Consider the following 25,664-nt stretch of genomic DNA (forward strand, 5'->3'; position numbering starts at 1 on the left):
TAGCACAGGCAGCCTGATCAAGAGAAGCCTATTGACAAAGCCTTCTTGCTTTAGAAGGCAACGTGCTCACAGGCTCTTGTTCTGCTGGAAAAACATCACAAGCTGCAGGCGATTCAGGAGACTCCTGGACCCAGTGTTGTCCAGGGCACGCAAGATCCCCCATAACACTTCCATTTTACTCTCAGACACATGTGCCCCTCACCCCTTGAGACACCCTCAGCTCTGTGGTCCCTCCAACACCAGGCCAGGTCTCCCCTAGTCTTCAGTAGCAAGGTGTCCCATGGTCCCCCATTTAAACAGACTCCTTACTCTGGGGCCACTCCTCTACTTGCTGAACCATCCAGTTTTACATTCATTAGAGCTCACACATTTACTCAACCACCTGCACTTACTCCAGAACTACACCATGGGCACATGGGCCCTCTGACATGTCTGACCCCCATACACAAATGTATGCACATATCTCAGAGAAAAGCTAAAAAAAAATTTACTATCACCATAGTCTTGTTCCTGCCCAATTCACTTCAACACACCCCTTTTCCTGATTTTTATTCATTTCCTAAACAGAACTTTCCACACATCTCCCTCACTTTCTTTAAAAGCTCTTGGTTGAACCTGCAGACATTGCTCTTCTTTTGCCTTGCAAAAGTGCTGCTGAACTGTACTTTCTTTGGTCATGCAGGCTGTTGTAGGCCACTCTGCTGCCCCAAGCCATGAGCAGATCAGATCCCATAACCACCCACATCCAATAAACTTACACTGTGTCACTGTATCTGGGACATTGGAATGGGCTGCCCAGGGAGATAGTGGACTCACCGTCCCCAGTGGCCTTTTAAAACAGAACTTAGTGTGCCATAGTTTATTTGATAACATGGTGTCAGGTCACAGGTTGGGCTGGATGCTCTCAAAATTTGTCTTTTCCAACCTAATTAATTATTTGATTCTTCCCACCACTTCCTGAATAAATACCGCCAGAGATTCCTGTACCTCCAGGGGGGAGTGTGAGGACAGCCATGGGGTATCTGGGCAGGGTGTCTCCTGGGCCTGCTGATCCCCAGGACCAAATAAAAATAACAGGGAACTTTGCAGACCACCAAAACTCAACTTGGTGTGCTGGAAGAGCCAGACGGGCTTGTACCCTGAAACCTGGAGCAGTGAATGGCATAGGCAACAGTCTCTGCCCTCACACAGGGCACAGGGAGCAGCTTGGCAGCCCCACATTCCCCAGGAGCCCAAAACAACTACATGACCCGGAGCTTGCTGCCCTCAGCCTGGCCTCGGCTAGCACGGAGTGTAGCAGCGCCAGGGAGCCGAGAGGGGCGCGGATAAACCTGGGCATTTTCGTAACTCGAGAGCCGCGCCCAGCAGCGTGCCTCCGGCGGGTTGCTGGAGGAAAGGGCCCCCCGACGGACTAGCTGCTCCAAGAGCAGGCCGGCTGGCAGGCTCGCTGCTGCGGGACCGACAGGGCTGCTGCGGGACCGACAGGGCTGCTGCGGCAGCGGGCCGACTGGCTAGCCAGGCTGGCTGGCTGCTAGGGGAACGGGCGAGTTGCTGAGGGAGCGGACGGCCTGGCCGCAGACTGAGGGAAAGAGGCAGCTGGCCCGGTGGCTGCTGCGGAAGCTGAGCAGCAGCTCGGCCGGCCGCTTGGCTCGCTCCTCGGCGAACAACTGCGAGCGAGCCGCGGCCGCTGAAGGAGCGGCACCGCCCCCACGCCCCCGTTTCCCGGGCGCGCCCCCGCGGCCAGCGCGCAGCCGCACTGATCCGAAACAGTTTCTCGCTCACGTCGGAGAAGCCGCTTCCGTTTCCAACGCCGCATTCCGGCCACACCTGCCCGTACCCCAGCCCCGCTCGCTCCGCCGCCCGGCCCGCCCGAGGAGGACGCCGCGCTCAGCCGCCCCAGCAAGCCATGTCTGAGGAGGGTAAGGCTCCCGGCGGGGCGAGAGGGGTGGGAGAGCCGCGGCGCCGCGGCGGCGCGGGGAACGCTCCCTCATCGTTCGCAACAGCCCCAACGCCCGCTGCCGAGCCGGCCGGGCCACGCCCACCGCGCCCGTCGCTATTCGCCCGTTCCCGCGCGGCCGGCGCTGCCATTGGCTGCCGTTCCTGCCCGTCGCCGCCGCGTCAGCGCCGGCGGGTCTCGCGGCGCGGGGGCGCGGCTGATGGCGGGCGGGGCTGCGCCGCTTCGCCCCCCGGGGTGTGCGGGCCCGGCGGCGCTCCCGGGGGGTGCGTGTGACCGGGGCAGGAAATCTACGCTCAGGAGTGCTATGCCCAGCCACAGCTTGGTTGCCTCGCTTCCAGTGTTGATGGTGGGGGAAGGTTTTGCTTTCCCTAGTCTTTAAATGGCAGCTGAGCGTAGTGCCAAAATCTTGGGGAGACTTTTCCGTGGAACGGTAAGGTCTCGGCTTTGATGGGTTCCCCCAGAGCTGTAGTTACGCGGAGACAAAACCTGAGTAAGGGAAAGGTGAATGCTGCTCATAAAGTGAGAGGCCAGACCTAATGAATTGTCTTATCAGAAGGCACAATGCATAGCGCGACTTAGGTCTTCGCCATCAGACACCTTGACTTGGGACTAAAACAAATCTATTTCCGCCAGTTCCGTGCTGCGCCTTGCCCTTCGGGGAAGCGATGTTTATACAGACCCAGATTAGTTTATGCCCATTCGGGTTCTTGCTGTCACAGACCTATCCTCTAAAGATCTTCCAGCTGTGTCTGGCTCAGATGCCAAATTTTCTTGTATGATTTCATTGTTCAAGGAACTTTCCTGGTCAGTAAATAGCCAGTTTGCTGTGCAATTCTGCAAGTGTCAACATGAGCTAAAGGGGTAGGACGGAGATGGCAGAAGGGTGGGAGCAGAGCAATTGTGATAGAATCTTTATTGAATAAATACACACAGTGATGTGTTTGTTGGTGCTTCTCCTTTGTCTTTGATTATTCAGTTTCCTGATTGGTTTTGTTTGCAACTCAGTAATCCTAGCAAATACTAAGCCTGTGCTAATCCCTGGCAATAGAAAAGATCTGACATTAATAATACTGCTCAAGCAAAAGGTGCAGTATGAGCCCCAGTCTTAATAAACACCGAAAGTCTTTATGTGAGAGTGGTTTTACTTTGACTTAGAGTGGTTTTATCATCTCAGTGATCTAAATATGACATGTAAAGGTACAGGAAGTCTGGTTGTATTGTTTTGCTTCTGTCCATAGTAATTGGTTTTTATAAGCTGAACATTCGTTTCTGTTTACTTAGTTTATTGCAAATTCTGACAGCAGCACTCTAAATTAACTGTTTCAGTATTCAGAGGCTGTTAAGCATTTTATCTCTGGTAGAGTATTCTGGTGTCTCTGATCTCTGACAATATATCTAGCGGAAGGACAGAATAATCAGAAGTATGCTAAGGATGTGACCTAAGATGAGTGCTACCATTTTTTTTGAGTGCAGGATTTAAAAATCTTTGTAAAATCTGGTTTGACTTACACAGAGTTCCATGGCTGGCTGTTTCACCTGGATGTGTTGAGATAATGTTTGCAAAAATATAGAGGTGTCTAACTGAACTCTTAAAAAAATAAGAAAACCCACCAGATTTCTATGACAAGTTTTTAGTGATTTTGCAAGAAGCTTTCCAGGAACTCTGTAGTAGAGGTTGGGATGGGATTTAGTACTAATCGGTGCATTCAGCCATCTCTTTCATCAACCTCCCTTTACCGTTCTATGCTTGATGATCACTTACATTTGTGTTTTTGCAACTAGTGAAAGCATTCATCAGGTAATGTCTAATTCAGTACAAGTCGTTCCTTATTCCCCGGCTTATGTGATATATTTTATTAGTAACATACTTCAGGAAGTAAAAAAATAGTCTGTCATCTTGTCTTCAGACTTCAGCTGATACATCACATCTGATTGTATTTCTGTGCTTCCAGCTCTCATTATCATAAATCTGCTTAAATCTCTCAGTTACATCTGCAGTGAGATTGAGGTATAGGCAATGGTTACTAAGTGTTGTGATGGGATGATATTAACCCTGAAGGGCACCCTGATGTCCCTAGGTTCTCCCTTGTGTTCACTTTTTTGTGTTTGTTAGCATAAGTGTCATGTCATAAGTAGCACAGGATCTAATTATGATTCAAGTTAAGGTTAGCTGTCTCTCCTTTTATTGGCTTCGTTTCAACCCATGTAAGTTCTTTTTTTATTTGGGTGGGGCTGCTTTGCTTGATTTGTTTCGGTATGTAATTCATAGTTGCTAGAGAGGTTTTTTGAGTTTTTAGTGTTTTTTCTTTCGATTCTGCCTTTGAATGAGTTTGAGTTTGTTGTTTGTTTGTTTGCTTGGTTTTGGTATTTATTGATGTTTAATACCAACATATTTTCAAGTCCTAATTCATCTTAAATCTATATTTTTGTTAGTTACTGGAAATTCTTTGTGATGCTTGGCTTCACAGAGCTGCATAAAAAGCTGTAATTTAATGTAGTACAGGGTTAGGCACAGAGTTGGATGGTTTTGGGTGCAAATAATTCAAATGCCTTCAATGTGTTTCAACTTGATGTTTTTGTGCAGAAATGAAGATGATCTCCTGATGAAAGAATTCTAAATTATGAACTTGAACATCTTAGAAGTTAAAAAGATCACCTCCAATCTTTTTTTTTTTTTTTTTAATATGGTCATTTCACTGGACTGCTCTGTCTATAAATGTTTTTTTGTACAATACACATTTTTTATAAAGTTTGAGCTTTTAGTATATCCTACTGCTCTACTGAAAATTCTAAGTCATAGCTTATGTAACTCAGAGTATGCATTGAGTCTGAAAAGGAAATTAGTTTGGTTATATTTTCTAATTTTATATGACTGTTTCTTCTGTTTTCAAACAGAAATTCAGAGTTTTTCTAAACTAATAACTTGATCCAATAAATAAATAATAAATCAGCCTATTTAGTAAGTCTTACTAATGTGTAGTCCATTTCACAGTAAAAGCCATGTTTGAAATGCGTAAACCTGAAATACTTCTTTAGTCACACTTTTTAAATTTATAATTTCCTTTCAAGACTTACTGGAAACATCTAAATATCTATGTAATGAAATTGTCTGTCAGTGGAGTGAGTTAATATATATAAAATTCTAACTTGACACAAGAAATGCAGTTGCATCATCATCCAAGTCAGAAGTAAAACACACTTGATGGCTTCTTTTTTTTTTTTTTTTTTTTCTTTTTTTTTTTTTCTTTTTTTCAGGAGCACAAATTAATCTATAGAATTTGGTAGATTGTGGTTTCTACATGAGAGTCAGAATTGTATTTCATACTGTTTGGTGCTATATACTTATGGCAATATTTTCTATTCCTGGGCACTTTAAGGAAGCATTAGAAATACTTAGAATTGCTTAGAGGACTAAGTTGCCATGTCTGTCAAATTATGGCTAAATAGCTGAATTTTTTCCTTGTTGCAAATTTTTGAAGGTATGAATAATATTCTGTGTGTAAACTTTGTTTAATTCTTGACAGTCTTATAAACAAAATATTTTTGATCACATGTACCTTTCTCTTGCTGATCAATATAGTGAAATCTATTTAAGTTTGACATTTAAGTTTGTCCACTGACTTTAGAGGCCGGGAAACTAGAATGCATTAAGGAAAGGAAGAAATGGTTGGTATAAAGCAGATGAGTCTGCGTTCTTGGAGCTGCTCTTCTTATTGTTGCAGTCATACTAGTCATACCAGTCATACTAATAAACCTTCCTGGAAATGGGTGGTGTATTCTAATCTTCAAGTTTCTTGACTGCTAATGTAGAAATGCTGTTCTGAAGGCAGAATAATTCCCTGTCTATGTGTGAAAGCAGCCATATTCAGCAGCGAGTGATGGAAATTAAAAGGCCAGGGGATTAGGAGGATCCTGGCCATCACCTGAAAGATTCAAATGAGAGATTACTGCTTGTTGCTGCTGCATTGCTTCCATGTCATTGTAGAAATCTGTTGTAGGTTTGGGGTTTTTTTTGGGTTTTTTTTGGGGTTTTTGTTTGTTTGTTTGTTTGTTTGTTGTTTTTTTTTTTGGTTTTTTGTTTTTCAATTGAGGTGGTTTTCCTTTCTGTATTTTCCTGTTTGGTTTAGGTTTACTTTCCAGCTGTGAGTTGGTGTAGCTGCAGACTTTTGGAAACACTTTCTGCTCTGAGTCCACTGCACTGTAGAAATTCTGATTTTGAAACTTATTTAAGGGAGGGTGGTAAGGGTATGGAAGACTGACCCTTGCTTTCAGTATCAACCACTTGTGGAAACTCTCCTAGGTTCTGATCATACTGGCCTTCCTCTAGTCCAGATGGAACTGCTTTGACATTGCCATGTCTTTGCTATGTGCTGGTTGCACAGAATTTTCCGTCTTCTATATTTATCACTCTTTCTAGTGTAGATTTGAGTGATGTAGTTGCTGATCAGGTAGGGTTGTTTTTGTGGTGTTATTTGAGTGAGGCATGAGATCTGTGGCAAAGATTATGCATATACAGGTAAATTCTGTGCTTTTTAGGGATGTCTAAATAACATACAATTTGCATTGCTTTGTCTAGTTAGGGATAGAAAGAGGATTGCAGGACAGCAGAGACCCAGCTGTAAGTAGGGCATTTGTCAGACCATGCACTAATCTGGCATCTTGGCTGGGGAAATTGGCAGAGAGGATTGTCATCCCTCCTGCTTTGATGCAGATGCACTTTTACTGACTCTTTGTTAATACTCTCCCAAAGTAGGTAGAATACTAAATGATTGTCAACAAAAAAATTTGTGCCTGTGAGGAAGTTAAATAATTCAGCACATGCTAATATCTCATGTTAGCCTGCAATGAACTTCAGTCAGTGAATATCACTGAAGTGTTTTGCTAAAAGCTGCACCTAAATTAAGTTCATGAGTAAGCCTGTTGTTTACTTCTATACAGCTGATGAAAACTGGCAAAGAACTGCTTTCCTGTTGGCAGCCTAAGCAGCATATCCTGGAGTGTGTCCTCAGCTAAACTCCTTAGTACAGGTCAGCTCTGCCCCAGGTAGCTTTTTGGCTTTGTTTACACCTACAAACAAAGCTCTTGCCTGTGTGGTGGTTGATGGGTGTTTCTGAACAGACCATCAGTTTCTTAATCTGATGACAGACAAATCCAAACCCTTCTCTATTATGTCCTTTGAATTAGATGGAATTATTGGCCAGAGGGAAGACTGAATGACATGTGAAAATCAACTTCATTCTTACTTTTGGTTTCTCTAAGAAATTGGGAGAGAGCGGGATTTGGAATTAAATTTATTTATATGTAAGAGTAGAGACCCAGACTGCTGTCCCAGTCATACAGTTCTGATTCATTCCTGGAGCTCAGTCCATCCTGTGCACTGAACAGGGCAGAGACAATGTGGAAAATACAGCCTGTGTTATGTATAGAGTGTCATGCATGTGTGCTGGCTGAATTTCAGTTTTATTTCCTAACTTGAGAAGGTTGCTTCCATTAATTTGTTTCATCAACAATAAATTCCACTCCCTCCCTGACCCTATCTAGCAATAATAACTATAATACAGTTATTCTGAAACCATTTTTCTCTTGAGGTAGCATGTTTAATTTGAAAAAAAATCTGCTACTGGAGATTTGCCATTCAGTGTTTCTGCACAGTATTGCATTGGGAGCCAATGTTTGGATTGATCTTAATACCAAGTATACAGTAGTATATGTAGACTGATTTGTTCAAGTGTATTAAGCAAGTCTTAATTATGAAAGTCAAATTTCAAGACCAGATTAATAAATTTTTTCATATGCTTGAATATGTAAACAGTAGAGTTTGTAGAAGTGCTTGTTACTGGCTTGTAACTGTTCTTGTTGAAGCTGGACACTTTAGGGAGAATTTGGTGCTGAACGGTATCAGAAATCCCACCAACTAAACAATACTAAGCTGCTTCCATTCTAGTGTGTGTTAAAACCTCAGTGTCTGTGTTTAAAAGTGGCTTTGCATTCAGATGCTAAAGTGAAGCTGAATTTACAATAGCCTGTGGTGCAACTGAGATAATGCTAGGTGTGATACAGCCACTACAGTTGTCACCTGATATGCAGAATGGCCTGCAGTCTTAACTGTTTATCTTTCTGCATCTGCTAATAGATTATTTGTGTGTGAAGACTGAGGAGGAGGATGAAGCACTGGTTATGGACCATGGAGACCACGGACTGTCCACACAAAGCTGCATGCCAGTGCAACAGAACTCTGAAGGAAACAGTTCTGTTCACCACATGAGTCAACTTGCCTATGGTAATTACTGTTCATTTTTATTGTGATCTGATAGTTAATGGCTAGTTTTAATGCCATATGTTCCGTGCTTTTGGATTCAGTGCTTTCTATATTACCTGTATCTTTAAAACATGCTTTATTAGAAAGCTACTTTATAGAAATTGCTTAGCAGTGCCTTTAAGGAAAAGTGCCTTTTAGTTATTACTTTCTATACCCTTATAAATGGTGAGCCTGCTAAAATACTATGTTTTAAAAAGACAACTTTTTACTTACTTGTAAAGCTAAGTATACCTAGGAAAAAATTAGGAAGCAATTTGGAAAATAAATGTCATGAAAGAACCTAGCCTAAAAAATTTTAGGCTTTTTAGGTTTTTAGGCAATCTATCCAGTGTAACTTAATACTGGAGATGCTGATGTGTGATGATAGCTAGATGGTTGTTTAAGATGATAAATTATTAGTGGTAAGTAGCCATTGTGATTGTCTTTAAATCATTGCATTTATTTTAATGTGCAAGATCAAAGTCTTTCAAGAAATCTTACCCAATGCTTCATTGGCCCAGACAAAAATTCTTCACAGCTGTTATGAGCATTTATAAAGTTCTGTAGCAGTATTACAAAGTCAGTGAGGAAAATTACAGTAAGTAAAGGCACTTTCTAGTTTGGGGGATTTCTTTTAAAATTCAACCAATTAACTCTAGAGAGAATCCCATCAGTATTTCTCTTCACAGACACAAGCTACATATGTTTCCTAGTGTTGCTGGGTGCGTCTGAGAACCTTTAGATTTCTTGGTGTTCTAATTGGCGTAGAGTATTCTGTAGTTGTCTATATGTTTACATTTAAAACCAAATTTGGGAGTGGAGGATGGTTTGGATGGTTTACTGGGGGTTTTGTCTCCGTTATTGAAAATAAGCAAAGAAACAACCCCACCAAAATTAAAACTTCTGTCCAAGAAGCTGTCATAGACAGTTGTTGACCTTGGCTTTGGGACATGAGTAATTATTTCATTATTAATAAATTAATCATGATGAGAGCAGTTGTTTCTTAAAAGGTAAAATATGGGGGTTTTGTTATCTTTGGGTGTATTAGCATTAGATACTGTCTAGTTAAAATCAACTATAGTGAGACATATGAGTGAAACACACCACAGGTTTATCTCAAATGTGAGTATTGAACTTTGAACTGAAATTCTGTCAGATTGGTTTTAGTCAACCACATCTTAGACTGGTATCTTATAGAGCAGTGCCTTTCCTTCAGCTCTCATTCTGTCTGTCCAAATGAGTTTCTTTTGTCTTGTATCTTCTTGCCTACTATAAGAAGCTGTCAGAGCAAGCTCAACATCATGCAGAGAGAGATCTAGGTTTTTATTTCTCCCTGCCTGCTGCAAAACACCTTTTATTTTAATATTTTCTTAGCCATTTATGCTCACAAAGTCAGTATTACTTTTACTGGCACTTTTAAAAATATCATTATGTTTGAAAAGAACAATACTAAATTGAACTTATAATTTCTGATTCAAATTAATTCAATAAATAACTGTTTGATAATATGCTGGTAAACAAATTTCAAATAATCAGTCTGAAAGTTTAAAAAAAAAGGTGACTGTGCCTATTTTTACTGTAGTGAAATATTTAATGCAGTGGGAAACTTTCTGATGAGCTTTTCTGTCACTTCACTCTAACAGGAAGTGAAGGCTTGCCAGTGCTTGCTGATCAAACGGCCTCACAAATGAGTCATTCTGCAATGCAGAGAGGAGCTGGTCACAGCCCTGAGAAAATGGATTTTGTGTTTTTGCGTAATAAAAGGAAACGACTTTCTCCTGCTCTAGTGGAACACAATGTGGTATGTTTCACCAAACAATAGCCCTCCATTTTGAGACTAGTTTCAATGTTACTTGGAATATAATTTTTATTTCCACTGTTGTGTGGTGATTTGATGACATCCCACTGAATATGGGTAGGAAATCTATGCTTGGATGCTTCTAGCAAGTCTTCAACCTCCTACTCTGCAGTCTGTCCACACATCCAGAGTTGCCCCATCCCAGGTGCAGAATCCAGAACTGTCCTTGTTAAACTTCATACAGTTGGTGGTTGCCCAGCCTCTGATTTGTTCAGATCTCTCTGCGAGGCCTCTCCGCCTTTAAAGGAGTCAACGGCTCATTCCAACTTAATGTCATCAGAAAATTTAGTCTCCCTTCCAGTCCTGTGTCCACATCATTTATGAAGATGTTAAGAAGCAGAAGGCCCAGGTTGGAGCCCTGCAAACCTCTCTAGTGAGAGATGCCCAGTCTGATGTCACCCCATTCACTGTAACCCTTTGTGCCTGGCTCATGGGCCAGTTGCTCGCTCATGCTGTGATGTGTTAAACAGCTGTGGGCTGGACATTTTGTACATAGAATCCTGTGAGAGACAGTATCAAAAGCTGTACCAAAATCCAAACAAATTACATCATCTGACTTCCCTTGAAGCTAGGTGGGTCATCTTGTCATAAAAGGAAACTAACTTTGACAAGGAGGACTTTACCCTTCTGAAACTCTGCTGGCTGTGACTGATGACTCGGTTGTCCTTCAGGTGTTTTTCAGTATCTCCCAAAATAATCTCCACAATTTTACCTGTCACTGAATTCTGCCTGTTTTAAATGAAACAGAAGCATCGCCTACCCCCATCCCAACCTTCCTTTTCTAAAATAAAATTTGTTCAGTTAAAAAAAAAAAATTAAAGAAAACACCATCAGAAGACATTTTAAATTTGTGGTGAGTGGTGGATGGGATCGGCATCCATCCAGAAAAGGAAAATGCCAGGATTGTCCAGGTGGTGGCACCGTTCTTCCTGGTTAAAAGCAGTTTGCAAGCTGTGAGAAAATTGCCTCTTTAGAAATCGTTTACAGCTTCTGCTTTCAGTTATACCCACTGAAGTCTCATAATTTGGATTCAGAGGTCTTTTCCAATCTAAGTGATTCCATGATTCTGTGATTGCATAAGCTTGGCTGTATAGTACGTTTAGTTATATGAGAATGTTCTGCCTTAGAATAAAGAAATAAAAAAGCACATAATTTTCCATGTATGTATACATATATATATATATATATATATATATATATAATATATATATGACCTGTTCCTGTACCATGCTAAAATTACTTGAAGAAACCAGGGGTCTGAGACTCTGCTATAGCAAATCCAGGGTCAAGCTGGTGAGCAAACCTCTGACTGTGAACATAGAGTGTGTAGGGAGTCAGGCAGGGCATCTGAGCCACCCACTGCAAAGGGGCTTCAGCCTCAGCAGTTACAGTCCCTGGGTGACCACCAGAGTGTCTCCTGCATGGTCAGACAGGAAAGTTTCCTTAACACACCTGTACATAAATAAGATGACCGTGGTAGGTCTTGTTTTCTTGGCCCCCCCTTATAGCCAAGGGAGGGAATTACAGCTACAACCACAAGAGTCCAAGTTGGATTCCTGGGAGAATTCTTTAACTTTTCAAAACATTACATGTTAATTATGTTATTTCCCAGATGAGAACCATGGAAGAAGAATATGAAGATAGTGACAGTGTCATTTATGAGTATGAACCAGACTATGAATGTGTAAGTGAATTTTCTTTTGTTTGACTTTGAAAAGCTGCTTTAGGGATGCATGTTTTGGGGTAGACTGAAGTAACATGAGAGATTTGAAGTTGGTATTTGCTTGCTTAATGTGATATCCTAAGCCCATGTATATACTGGTATCTTACACTCCTTCTTTTGCCTTTTTTTTTTTCTTTTTTATGTTTATTATTATTTTATTGAAAAAGGAAAGCGTTTTATCTGAAGCTTCTTATACTGAATATCAGCAGAATCCTCTTATGGAGGTCCTCAGTTATTGCCAGGTATTTTTTTTCCTTTATATCTGAAATGGTGTTTAAACAATTTTTGTTAAACTTCAGGAAGAGTTGTATTATAAACTTGACAGTGAAGTGATCCTGTCTAGTTCTTTGCTTATTAATTGCCTACATAACTACAATATTTTCAAAGTAAAACTAATCTCCTTCATATTCTCTTAACTTTTCATAAGAATAATTTTCAAATATTAAGCTTTAATACAAAATGTAAAGTTTAGTTATTGGGAGGAGCTTCACAGTAATGGGGAAGATAGGGCAGTGATACACACCCAGCTATTGAATGTTCAAGTTGCTTGCCAAAGGCGTGCCAAAAATCCTGCTAGTGTTGGGTTTGTGAGTTCTTTCCTTTTGATTTCTGAAGCAGTAACTGGCAAAATTGAAAATAACTTTACTGAAAACTAAAAGCATCCTATATTTATTCAGGTGAGCACTTGTGTGACTGGAGTCATTCAGGCCATGCATAATGGAAATCAATTTGTAAGTGTTTTGTAGACAAGTGTTAATGTCTTGTAAGTCTCCTTAAGCATTCAGCAGTGCTGTGGAAGGAAGTTGGCTAAGTTTTAGGGAGGGAGTTCAGCTTTTAATTGAACTTTCTTGGTTTCTTCAGGTTTAGGTTGGGTTCTTTAGGTGAAACAGTACAATTTTCAGCCTTATATTTGTTGACAGGCCATGTATGATGCCATTCAGACGTTGGATAAAAAATTTGACTTGCTTCATCGTAAGGTCTCGGAAATACAGCATACACGTATAAAGCCATTCTTGCTCAAACCTGTGAGTATTAAAGACCTGAGACGTTTATTTTTGCTTTAATTCTCTCATTTCCTCTGATGCTTATTTTTAAAATGCCAGTCCTTTCACTAAGATTAAAGTAAGGAATGAAATAGTAGACTTAGAATCTTTTTCAATTCAATTACTTGAGATTACTGATTATGTGCCAGCTTCAGTTTCCTGTGTTATTGACTGGTGGCCACAGATTGGCAGTGACTCCCATCAAATTCAGGATGCTGTGATAGATGCTGTAAAATTCTATTTGTATTGGCATGAACAGAAGTGAATTGTGTAGGTACATCCTAAACTTCAGTATATTGCTGTTGCACCTTTGCAACATGTGATGTGTTGTCTTACTGGTTTCTGCATTTAGAAGAGAGTTTAAGCATCAGTCAGGTTGGTTAAATTGGGTTAATGAACTTCATATCTTAACAGTATATTGTCATATCCATTATGGTATAGAATTAATTTTTTTTTAATGGAAACTCCTTTTTAAACATTTTTAATAATGTTTGTTATTGAGTACACAGTATTCATTTTGTTCCTAAATGGTCAATCTACTGTTAAGTAAAGAGACACAATTTTAGTACTTCTAACAATGATCTTTAAAAGGAAAGTGTAACAGATGATTTTTGAAAAAGGTTATAAAATCCATAATGACTTTTTTTGTCATCAACACTACAAAGCTTTTAATGTGGCAGAGATGATTCTGCTGTCAGGAGATGTCAGGGCAGCAGTAAGGCCATTTGCTTTAGGAGTGGGTGGAGCTGGATTTCTCACACCTGTCAGCTATCAGTAGGATACTAGGTTTTATTTGGTATGTATTTTTATACTCCAAGCTTGTGCTGTCTACCATGAGTTTCAGGGAATAAACTGATCTTGTCAAATACGAATGAACCCTGTAAGACCTCTGTGCTCTTACCCTCCCCTCTGATATGTGGGATGGCAGCTGCTTTAATGTTTGTATTTTTGGGTTAAAAGTGACCTGCACTGCTTTTTTTTTTTTTTTTTTTCCTGAAGGCTTTTAGCTTAGCCAGCTGCTTTCTTAGGACCTGCCATTTTAAACCATCAGGACTGGTGCTGGGTTTTTTTATAGCTGTACCATTGCTATACTTGTGAAGAGCTAATTGAATGGTTTGGGGTAAAGGTACCTTTTTTATTAGATGAATTCCAAATCTGGAGAAACTGACAAACTTTCAGATACATAAGACTTCCTTAAGGTCATAGATTTTTTTTTAAGGTTACAAGGTTGAAAGAGATTTCTCTAAAGAAACACGCAAAACCACCAAAATGAAACAAAATAAGAAAAACAAATCCACATGTGTCATCTTCATTTGATGGCTCCTGCTCAGTAACTTGTGTTTTGATCTAGAATGCATGCTGTATGATTTTTAATAAAAGTACTTAAGTGAACGAAAACATAGCCTATCTCTCAGTTTTTCCATTTCAGTCCCTTTGTAATCTTCATTGTAGAAGAGATTTGAATGTTTAATGTTCTCAGCTAACAAGTAAATAAAGAAGATAAAGTGTTTGGGCTTTTTTTCTTGTTTGAAAGGAGCTAAGCAGGGCAGTGGACACATTCTTTGAAAATTCATCTGCCAATGACTGGGTAAATAACTGAAAAAAATTAAATTTTATTTTGCCTATTTACTTTTTAATAGAGGTCTAGAAAGTAGTTTTGCCCCCACCAGGTGAAAAAAATTGAGAAACGTTGAAGCTGACAAGATAAACTCTTAGTGTTGCAGATACAAATGAGAATAGAACATAGCAGAGGGAAAACTAGAATGTGGTAGCTCTGAGTTGATGACAGAGACTACTTCAAGGAAGAGTATGTTGCTAATAGCATCACTACTAAAATCTGGTTTTCCTGGTTTGCTAAAAAAAAAAAAAAAACCTCAAACTTATCAGCTATGTGTAATTTAACCTTTTAATTGTTTTCTGAATCACATTTGCAGAAACCAGTTGGATTTACATACAGAAGTTCCAGTCATTTTCCTTCAGGAAAAATAAGAGTACAAAAACGCATGGAAAGAGATTTAAGTCTTCATCTTTCTTCATCAGGCCAGGGAAGGCATAGCCCACTTGTAAGGACTGCTTTACAAAATGGCCACGTTCAAGTCAACTCCAAGGTAAAACATGCCCCACAGAGTTTTCAGCTCGAATCTCAGCAGCCTGTTGGAAGGCAGAGCCCACCACTCCCCACTATAGTTTCTACGCATTCATTACATTCATCATACACAACAACTAATGGGATGCCTGACCTTTCACCACAATCAAATCTTGCTCCCAGTATTGTGGAAAGTACTGTCAACATTGCATCTTCACCTGTGGCATCACCATCGATACCAGCACCATCTGAGCCCAGTCAGGAAAATAATGCTGTGGAGTTGAACTACAGAAATGCATCTGAGGATGTGAATATTAGTGAAGAACTACCATCTTCTTCAGTCTTCATCAATCCTAGCTTTGGTGAGTTCCTTTGTGATAAATACACAGAGACAAAGGCTAAAAAAATGGCTGGTACTACCACAAGCCTTTGATTTACAGTAGGTGCTTTGGGTTCTTTTAACTCTAGGCTCTCTTTTTCTCTCTTAATGTAATCTTTTCTATTCTCTGTATAATTCACAAGTAATATGTGCATGCTACCCATGTGTTGGACAAGGCAAAAGATGCATGTTTTAAGAAAGCAGCTTACCTGATCTGTGTGAAGGAAATATCTGTTTTCTCATTGTGTGGGATTTTATCCTGAAACATCCTTTCTATACTCAAATACTCTAGTGTTTGGTTTCTTTCAAAATACTTCATTCCAAAGAAAAACAAGAATTCTATAGATCATTGCATTATAATAAAGATACACATGTCAAATAGCACCGTGTATTAAAAACTAATGCCTTTCCAAAGTCTAAATGCCCTGATTTCTATGCAAGGCTGAGCTATGACTTCTTCGCTTTTGGTCTAAAAAATACATTTGTACAGCTGAAGAGCTGCATAAATAGTAGGTGAAATATTCAGATATCTATCTAAAAATTTGTAAACCATTTATGATTTAGCAGTTCTGTGTATGGATATGCCACTCTTCATGAGTCAGTATCTTGAAAACATACCTGCTATCTGCACAAAAAAAAATAGGCCATTGTGAACATTGTGGACAGTTGGGTGTCTAATGTGTTTTCTTGGGTGTTTTGATTTCAGTTAGTTATGCTGGTGGCTAATGTGAATCAAAAAGGTACTTCTGCTACGATTCCAATTTAAAGCTGCTTTTGTAAGAGCAAGGCTAAGTAGTAATACGTAGTAAAATTAATTGTAATAGAGAACATACTCCGAGAGTCAAGAGTTTGAAAAAATGCTCTGTTTTTAACAGTTCATTTGAGATTTTAATTTTTTTTTCTTTGAATATTTTTGTTTTACAAAAGAGTTTGTTGGTGACCCAGCAAGAAATGTAAAAGTTCTTGGAAACCATTTGGTGAAGGCTCGGCAAAAGACTAAACCCAAGTACGCAGCACGCCACTTGGTTCGTGTCTTGTTCCCCAAGAAAACTTTATTGTGCAGCATTATGGGAGCGAGTGCACGAGGGCGCAGGACATTGGATCCAAACAAAATTGCTGCAATAAGAGGTATGTTACCTTTCAAAATGCACAGATTTACTTCTTTCATACTTAACAAAGTTTTTGAACTGAAAAGGAGTCCTTTCCTGTATGTTTCTGGCTAATCATTTTCTGGCAGCTGGTGAGCAGATAAATGCCATAGTAGATGTGCTCCACTCTACAGTATCCTTTTGTTTTGAAAGTCCTGCTTTGTAATTCTCAATGTTTGTTTTTCTCCAATTTAAATAAAACTATTCAAATTTCTTCTAGTTTTATGTACATTGTGTTCATCAGTCATGCTTGCTGTCTCTAGATTTTTAATTGCAGTTCATTTTGGGTTTGTGTGTGCCATGGATTTTGTCAGTGTTTTTTTGTTTGGTTGATTTGGGTCAACCTTGATTATGGCCTTTGTATACCTGAGACAAACATTAATTGGTGTTTTTGAAACAGTCTTATGTTGAGTGAGAAGTAGTGAAGATGAAAAGGGCTTTTTTTAATAAATGTCAAGTCATTTACACAGGTTCCATGGCATGTATGTGTTAAAGGGTTAAAATTGAGTATGAGATTATATAAGCCATGTGAAATAGTTGCATCTACAGGATTTTTCTGTGTCTTTTCTTTTTGGGGGGGATGGTGGCAGTGTTGGTTTTTTTTTTTTAATTTTATATGATAAATCACACATTTCCCCTTATTCTACCAGGAAATGTTTAATATAATAGAAGCATTATTCATAACATCTCAAAAAGTATCACAGAACATCTTGAATTCGTAATGCTGGTTATTTTCAAAACACAAGTTTACTATATTTATTGATGGAAATCTGAAGCTTGTAAATGGAGAACAGCAAATATATGAAGTATTAGTTAGCTTTCTCTCTCTTTCTGCATTAGGATACTTCTGAATACTGGGCTTTATAATGACGCTTCAAACATTTTCTATATTTTATATGCAGAGTTTCTTGTAACTAACTTTCCAACCTATGATTTGAGCGAGCATGGAAAAGACTGGAAAACCTGCATCACAAATGTCAATTCTATGATCCGCTCCTTACGCTCTGAAACCAAAGCAAAGGTGATGATTTATTAAGTACTAAGTTTGCACTTTTTTCTCAGACTAATTATTTGACCTGCGCATGGTACAAGTGCTGTATTGGAAATCCCTTGGGTTCTGTCTCTGTGTCAGCACAGGCATGCTGACTGCAGCACTGGTTCCATTTGGGGAATACTGGAATATGCTGTTTTCTGCTTTGCCCCTTCCTGCTTCTGTATCTGGAGTTGAGTTAAGAAGTGTTCAGGCACAGGATACTATAAGGAAAGTACTGCAAATGTTGCCCAGAAGTAGTGTCAAATTTGATTGAGAGCTTAAACAAGTAGCTCTTAGCACCTGTTTTCTTAGGCTTTTTTTTTCCAGATATATTCAGCTATGCATTTCAGTCTTATATTGACTGAAATGTTATTCCCAAAACACCTCCAACTACATTTACTTCTAAAATGCTCTGTGCACATCTTTGTATAATTTTAAACTATTCTACTAGTGGTTTGCATAGTAGAAATTCAGGAGTAACTATATTAAAAAGATCTGAAATCTGATTTATATTAAATGTGAAGTAAACTGAAACACCAATTAGAAAACTGATAGGCTTCTCTCAGTGTGTATACTAACCTCATTAACTATTTCAGCAGACAAATGAGAGGAAAGAAAAAGTGTCTGATGCTCCTGATACATCTCATTGTGTAGATTTAAATTATAATGAAGATAGAGGAGACAATTACCAAAATTCTCAGAAAATGACCGGCTCCACAACTGACACATTGCAGAATTCAGAATTGGATAAGTTTTCAGAAGCTTTCCACACATCGTTGGTCAGAAGACATCAGTCTTTGGAACCTATGGGTAAACAAAGAAATTTTTGTGTTCTGGAATTACTTGTTATGTTTTAAATAGTCAATGAGAAGCAAAAGATGGAGCTGTAGGTATAATTTGGTAGTAAAGGGATTTTCTGAACATGTGAGTCTTCTTTTCTGTTAAGGCAGTCATTTGGTGCACACATAGTAAGTCTTTTTGGGAATGAATAAGGGCATTATATCTGGCTAACACAATATATATTTGCATCCACCAGAGTCCCATATTGCATATCTGCTGTGACATTGGGAAGTTCAGTTACTCTGTTCAGTTGCCCTGGCTTTTTTCTTTTATTTGGTAGATATTCTGCCTTAAAAATGTAAGCCGGCTCAGAATATCTATTGAATGGTGTTGCAATTTCAGAAGGAAAACCACACCTTTCTGCAAAACTGACTCTTTTGGACAAGAAAAATCTTAAAGCAGTCTTTATGTTTTCACTTCTTTTAATGTAAGTGTTCAATGCACAAATGCATTGGGGAAAAACATCCATGTACAGCATGTGATGCTTAGAGACCCTCAAGGAAAATGGATTGAGATTAGTTGCTGTTGGAAGTAATCTATTAAATTAGGATCACTTTGGGGTTGTTTCAGATCTGTTCTTGCACCCAAGATTTGCTAGTCAGATCCCACAGACCTCTTTATGTACTAAACATTTTGCATTTTGTCTTATTAATATTTGCAGTGAAGTGAGGTAGAAATAGTTGAAAAATATTGACTCAGTTTCCACTAGCTGAATCTAAGCACCACTGAAATAGCAGAATTTTTATTTACTTGCGTACTTGGAAAAGCATCATCTTTTCACATGAGATGAAACAAGTTAGAAAGCAATAAAAATGCAGCTTGCATTGCTGAAGATATATCAGAAGTACTGTTTGTGGTTGTAAACCAGGCATGGTGTTCTGGCTGCTTGGCTAAATATCTGCAATATGTTTCATGTTAGCAGTAGCTGTACTGTTACAGTTTTGCTTTGGTCTTTCCAATCAAGTAGAGTAGTTTCCAGGTGAGCTTTTTGTGTCAATTTTGAGGCATGGTCAGTGTTAGATGAGTAAAATATCTCTCTTCCCTCCATGACATCTTCTCCAGAGCCTCTTGGGAGCCCGTGGCGCAATGTTCTGTTGCCTTTCTCGGTCATTTACGTCGCTAAGGGGAAGACACGGCCAGAGTTGTCAGCTCGCTTCCTAATTCGTCATATGTTCCCTGAAGAGGTGCTGGTGAAAAGCAATGTGTATGGTAGTCTTGATCGTGGCATGAGCCCACTGGATTCCAATAAAATTAATGCTCTCAGAGGTAAGTAAGAAAATCTCTGTTAAATCATAATGTAGGGAAACTAATAAGAGTATTAACTTTGTATCCTCTGAACAAATTAGTCCGTGAAAATATAGGCATTTCTGCAAGCAGTGGAACAAATTGAGAGGAAGTAGATAAAGATATTTAAGTAGCTCAAGAAATTCTCCAGATCACGAACCTGGTTTGTAGGGGAAAACTCAATTGTCTTGACACTGGCTTGAAAGGGCAATGCAGTGGGAGATGGGAGCAGTCCCTGAGGATTCTGGAGGACATCAGAGATAATTTCTTGATACTGGGGCTGTGTAGGTGAAGCAGAGAACAGAGATGTCATGTACAGCAGGTTATGGTTTCCTTCACAAAAAGGGTTATTGTGGGATAATTGGTGGTGGCATTGACTGTAGAGATTATGAAATCATGGGCCCCGAGGTCCTGAGTAGAGTAAGGGCCTGAATACAGGCTCTGTAGCTTGGGAGAGCACACTTTGACATATCTGGGAAAGTCACAGATGGGAGCTTGTGAGAGACAGCTCTGAATAGGAGGGAAGCTCAGGAAAGTTGACAGATCTTTAAGAACAGCCTTCTGCAAGCACACAAGAGTCCATCTTGATGTTTAGAAGAACTGAGTTATGGAGAGACAGGTTGGGCTGAGGGAATTAATAACTGAGCCCTGGAGCAAAAAGCCATATTTAGAGATTGGAAACAAGGATAGCTTATGAAGTGGAATTTAGCAGCTGTTTTGTTTTAACCCATCAGGTAGCTAAACACACAGAGGTGCTTGCTCACCTTCTTCCTCCCTGTCCTGTTCCCCCACCCCACCATTGGGAGTGGGGAGAGAAGTGGGGAAGGAGGACTGCGTGTGAGGGAACAGCGTTCATGCTCAATAAAACAGGGTTTTATTTGACTCACACCTGCTGGAGTGATGTCTGGGCATAGCTTGAGGGACAGACAGAGCATGCCAGAAATCATCTCCAGTATGGCAAGCACTAGCACTAGCACTGGAAACTTTGCCTGTATGTATATATATATACACACATATATAGATGTGTAGACATATTTTATTTCTTGACATTTTGAGCTTAAGAAGCATTCAAAAGATCTAGGAAGTGTGTCCTAGGACTGTGAGAAGACCATGTAGGCCACAGAGCACATGAGAGGCAAATCCTGTGTGTTGCAGCCAGGCCTTGTCACTTTGCTCTGGAGCCAGGGGACAGTCCCTGCCCGTTTCCTTTAACACAGCCTGATTGGATGGCAGCACCAGCTTCCTGAATGTTACCCTGCAGAGCAGGAAGGGACCCTGCATAGCCTTACTATAATCCCCAAAATCGGTCCGTTTTGGTGAAAGAAAAAACATAACTTTAAAAGCTGTTTTGTAGACCATGTACAAAAGCTCTGTAGACCTTGAAGAATTCCGGTTCTGTGCTGATCCTTTGAGGTCAAGTGTTCTTGAATTTATTGCTGGGGATGGATAAGTAAAGAGAGCCTGTCTGCTGCTTCAGCCAACAGCTAATGTATCCTTTGTCAGCATAGTTTATAACAGGAGCATCCTAAGGCACACTTACTCTCCCTTTCACCTCTCCTCCTGGAGCAGAGTGAACTGCAAGAGCACAGGTTTTTATCTCAGTTACTTTCTTCCTTCAGACCAGAGTTTTTCTGTCAAAATGGGTTTCCAGGTTTGTAACTACAAGTTAAAATATTAACTGTAAACAATGATACTATATTAGATTTTTACTTGCTGGTATGTGGAAGAGCAAAGCTAGCACAAGATCTACTAGTTATACCTTTCTTTCTACTATGAAGATAAATCTAGATGTTAATCAGAGAAGGAGAAGCAATATTGCCTTGATTTGAAACTGCAGGTGAGAATTCCTCTTTGGTGTTTAAGTCTTTTACTGGGTTGCTTAGAGAAGACATGTAATTCAGCTCAGCTCAGCAGGACAATCACTTCTCAATAACTTTAAAACCCAATTTTAATTTTAGTTTTAAACTACTAATTTTACTCATGGAAGGGGAGAAAGGTAACCATAGCCCTCATTGCTACCAAACTCAAGTGTTTGTTTTCTGATCTTACTTGCAGTATGGTAAGAAATGAGCTCTCACAATTTTTCTGTCACTGTTATTCCTGTACATCTGTGTTACGCTGAACTGCTGTGATTAATTTTAGTGATTATAGTTGTCAGAGATCCTCTGAAGGAGAGCTTGTCCTGCCTAATACTGGTCATTCTGAAATGGAGCCCAAGTTTTGTCTTTGCTACCTGACCGCATTAGAAACTGAAGTTACTCAGCACTTCACAGGATCAAAACCACACATATGGTCATGTTTTCTTTTAATATTTTGTTTTTATGCTTAGACCTTTCTTACTTATTTTCAAATATAACAAATATAACAGAAAGAGGGAAAGCAGTATCTGCCCTGCTTTGCTTTTCAAGGCTTGCAATATACCTAGCTGTCCTCATTTGGTAGCATGCACTTGTTTTAGCTTAATTACATCCAGAAAGAGTATATAGCTTGCCTAAATAATTGATAATTCACTATTACATACTTGTTTATTTTTAGACTTTCTTCAAGAGAATTTTCCCTCCTTTGATCTAAATGAAAGTGGATTTGATTGGAAGGCGTGCGTGGCTGCCATAAACAGCACAATCCGCAGTCTCAGACATGAGCTTAAAAAGGCGACGTCTGGAATCCGCCAGAGAGCCCCGGCAGTGCCGCCCTCGAGTGCAGAGTCCCCCAGAGGATCCCACTCCCGTAAAGCCAGTGGAAAGCATCTCTCAGATTAAAGTTCTCTAGCATCTGTCTCAAATCTTAATTTAGCAGGTTTTTATTAATTCTGTGTAGAAGCCTGTAGTATTGAGCTGTCGTATTCAACTGAGTTGTCAGCAGCACTAAATAGCATCACTTCATGAGACCAAAATTAGCAGGTGGCTTGGGAGCCCTAACTCTTTGCATGGGTGGTGTTTGTGCTCCACAGAAATTATTTTCAGTGTTCCCTCTAGCATTTGCAATGTGCTCTCTCCTAAAAGAATCTTCTTCTCATGATTCATTGAATCTGAAAGATTAATCTGGTTAGAAAAGATGCACTGTGCATCAATTCAGCAGAAGCAGATGGAAAGGAGAAGAAGAAAGAGTGGTCCTCCTTGGAGGGTGAATCATAGCCAGCTAAATTATCTCATTATGTGTGAGGAATGAAATTTGCTTTGACAATTGGATATCTTCAGTGAAAATGTCAGAAAGGAAAAAATATTTTTAATCGCATTTAATAAGCTTGTTGTATTGGGACTTGATGATCTTTGAGGTCTTTTCCAACCTTAATGATTGTATGATCTCTCACATTTTTGCCTCCGGTATCAGTGTTTTTTGAGGATAAGAGGCAGACAACAATGTAAGTACAGATGGTAATGTATGGGAGAATGATGCCTTAAGCTTTCATATTTTCCAGATTCTGTATTAGTATATAACTCTGCATTAGTATAGAATTCTGAACTCCAACTAAAATGTCGGCAAGTTCTCATCACAGTTTAGTTAGACAAAACAATCCTTTTCCAGCCAACAATACTTTTCCAATGTCCCACCAAGGACATTGTTGCAGCTTCAGGCCCATAAGGTACAAACAGCAGTGAATTGAGGAGAGCAAACTTCGTAACCTACAGCTGTAATTGGACAATTAACCAAAATATTTAAATTGACCAAAATTTACGAAAGTGCAAAAACTTGTGACCCATTGTCCATCTTGGGTATAGCTTTGGCCAGGCTCTTGTACTGCCCAAGGTGTATCCTTTCAAGGCCTTTTAATAAATACCTACTTTATTTCTTTAACAGTCTAGCCTCTGTTCCAAGTAGCCTCTCAAGGCATCAGTTTCTCTGCTTTGCTCTGATTTAGCTCTATTAAAAGGACAAAAAAACCTAGTCCGGTGGTTGGTTCTGGTTTTTCTTAATGAAATTTAAGGAAAATACTTCTTCAGGGTCCTGAACTTCACCATCTCATAGTTACTGTGGCCAAGGATTCACATTTTTAGCAAATCCCTTGTAGGTGTATGAGGCCCAGAAAAGCATCTATCAATAATAAATGTTCATGCCCTTGCCTTTCCTTTGTGTCTACGCAAGACTAAGATTTATTAGTGCACTAAGCTATATATTAAAAAAAAACCAAACAAGCTAATTTTAACAAACTTCACATCTTGCTCAGTTTAATTTGTAAGTTAGAATTCAACAATGGTAACTGTACAGAAGTTAATGGGGTGTTTTGTTGGGTAGCTTCTTTGTTATTTGGGGGGTTTTTGTTTGTTTGTTTTCAAAAAAGGAAGTAAACATAGAATCATAAAATCTGCTGAGTTGTAAGGGACATATCAGGATCATAAAGTCCAGCTCCTGACAGTGCATAGGATCGTCCCCAGAAATGACCCCGTGTGCCTGAGAGTATTGTCCAAGTGCTTCTTGAACTCTGTCAGGTTTGGTGATAGGACCACTTCCCTGGGAACCTTTGCGAGTGCCCACCTGCCCTCTGGGTGAAGAACCTTTTCCTGATATCCAACCTAAACCTCCCCTGCTACAGCTTCAGGCTGTTCACTTGGGTGCTGTCACTGCTCATAATAGGGAAGAGATCAGTACCTGCTCCTCCTCTTCCCCTGTGGGGATGTTGAAGACCACAATGAGGTCTCCCCTCAGTCTCTTCCAGGCTGACGAAAACCAAGTGACCTCAGCTGCTCCTCATACAGCTTCTCCTCTATACCCTTCACCATCCTCATGGCCCTCTTCTGGGCCCTCTCTAATAGCTGAATGTGTTTCTAACATTGTGGTGCCTAAAACTGCCCCCAGCACTTGAGGTGAGGGTGCCCCAGTGCAGAGCAGAGCAGGACAATCCCCTCCCTCTCCCAGCTGGCAATGCTGTGCCTGATGTCCCCCAAGACCTGGCTGACCCTCCTGGCTGACAGGGCACTGCTGATTGATGCTCAAGTTGGCATCAATCAGGACCTCCAGGACCCTTTCCATAGCTGCTCTCCAGCTTCTCATTCCCCAGTTAATGCATGCAGCCAGGGTTGCCCTGTTCAGGTGCAGAGCCCAGCACTTGGCCCTTGTTGAGCTCCATACAGTTGGTGTAACTTTTCTGTTCATGTTTTCCAGCATCAGTCACACGGTCCTCCCAGTGTCTTACTGGCTTGGTGCTGTGTGAGCTTGCCTTGCTGCTTTTGTTGGGTCTGAGTGCAGTCTCAGAAGTCCAATTTCTTCACAGAAGGAAACTTCTTGGAAGACTGGCATAGGGAGTAGATTTTACCTCTGAGAGTTGTGGAAACTATGGCTTTCAAACTAACACCTGTGCATAGCAGAATTAGATTTAACTAAGTCTGTCCTCTCCAAGGCAAAAGTTTAATAGTTTGTTAGCAATAGGAAAAAACAGTGAATTAACTCGTTCCCACTTCAACTTCTGTTCATAACAAACATACAGTCTTTATTGTACAGAGTATAGGACTAGCTTTTTAATTGTAACATAGGATATGCAATGGCCTTATCAAATATGAAATCAGTTGGTAATTTAAGTTCCTTCTGCTACCTCCTTGCAGAGGTCTTCTGAAGGATTCAAGAAACAGACTGAATTTCTGGTTTTCTTTTCTTGGTAAAAATGTACTGCAAATTTGGTGGTTCTGGTGTACTATTAACAAATTCTTCTGTTACAGTCCTGCTGTAAATTCCAAGAACTTTGTGTATAGATATTACTAGTTCAAAACCTCAGAAAAAGACAAAACTGCTTATATTTTTTCAATTGTTTTATGAATTGTTTTCACTGTTCTTCACAGATTTTAATGGTAGAAGGATATATTTATTGAATGACATGTCTGGCACTGAACTCTATTAAGTGTGGTGCTTACCTCTAGCTTCCATCTTGAAAAGAAAATGGAATAATTAAAGTAGAAATAGTTTTCTTGTTTCTGTTTCAAATGTATCAAATTTTGCTAACTTTTATAAAGTACAATTAAAGTATTTTGCTGTTAGGAATTAAGTATTTTACAAATAAAATTGCCGTATAGCTCTTTGACCAGA

At 39.8% G+C, this 25,664-nt stretch overlaps 1 protein-coding gene across 1 annotated transcript; it reads left to right on the forward strand.

Moving 5' to 3' along the window:
* The first annotated feature begins 1,756 nt into the window (after positions 1-1,756).
* Positions 1,757-25,664, forward strand: BEND2 (BEN domain containing 2). Its single transcript, XM_032750147.3, has 12 exons — positions 1,757-1,919; positions 8,091-8,237; positions 9,899-10,056; positions 11,726-11,797; positions 12,004-12,078; positions 12,757-12,861; positions 14,814-15,327; positions 16,272-16,472; positions 17,395-17,513; positions 18,122-18,335; positions 19,428-19,631; positions 22,185-25,664. Exons 1-12 carry the CDS (start codon positions 1,907-1,909, stop codon positions 22,406-22,408), a joined length of 2,046 nt encoding a protein of 681 aa, XP_032606038.3. The 5' UTR covers positions 1,757-1,906; the 3' UTR covers positions 22,409-25,664.

Source organism: Taeniopygia guttata, chromosome 1 (genome assembly GCF_048771995.1).
Source record: "Taeniopygia guttata chromosome 1, bTaeGut7.mat, whole genome shotgun sequence".
Lineage (NCBI taxonomy): Eukaryota > Metazoa > Chordata > Aves > Passeriformes > Estrildidae > Taeniopygia > Taeniopygia guttata.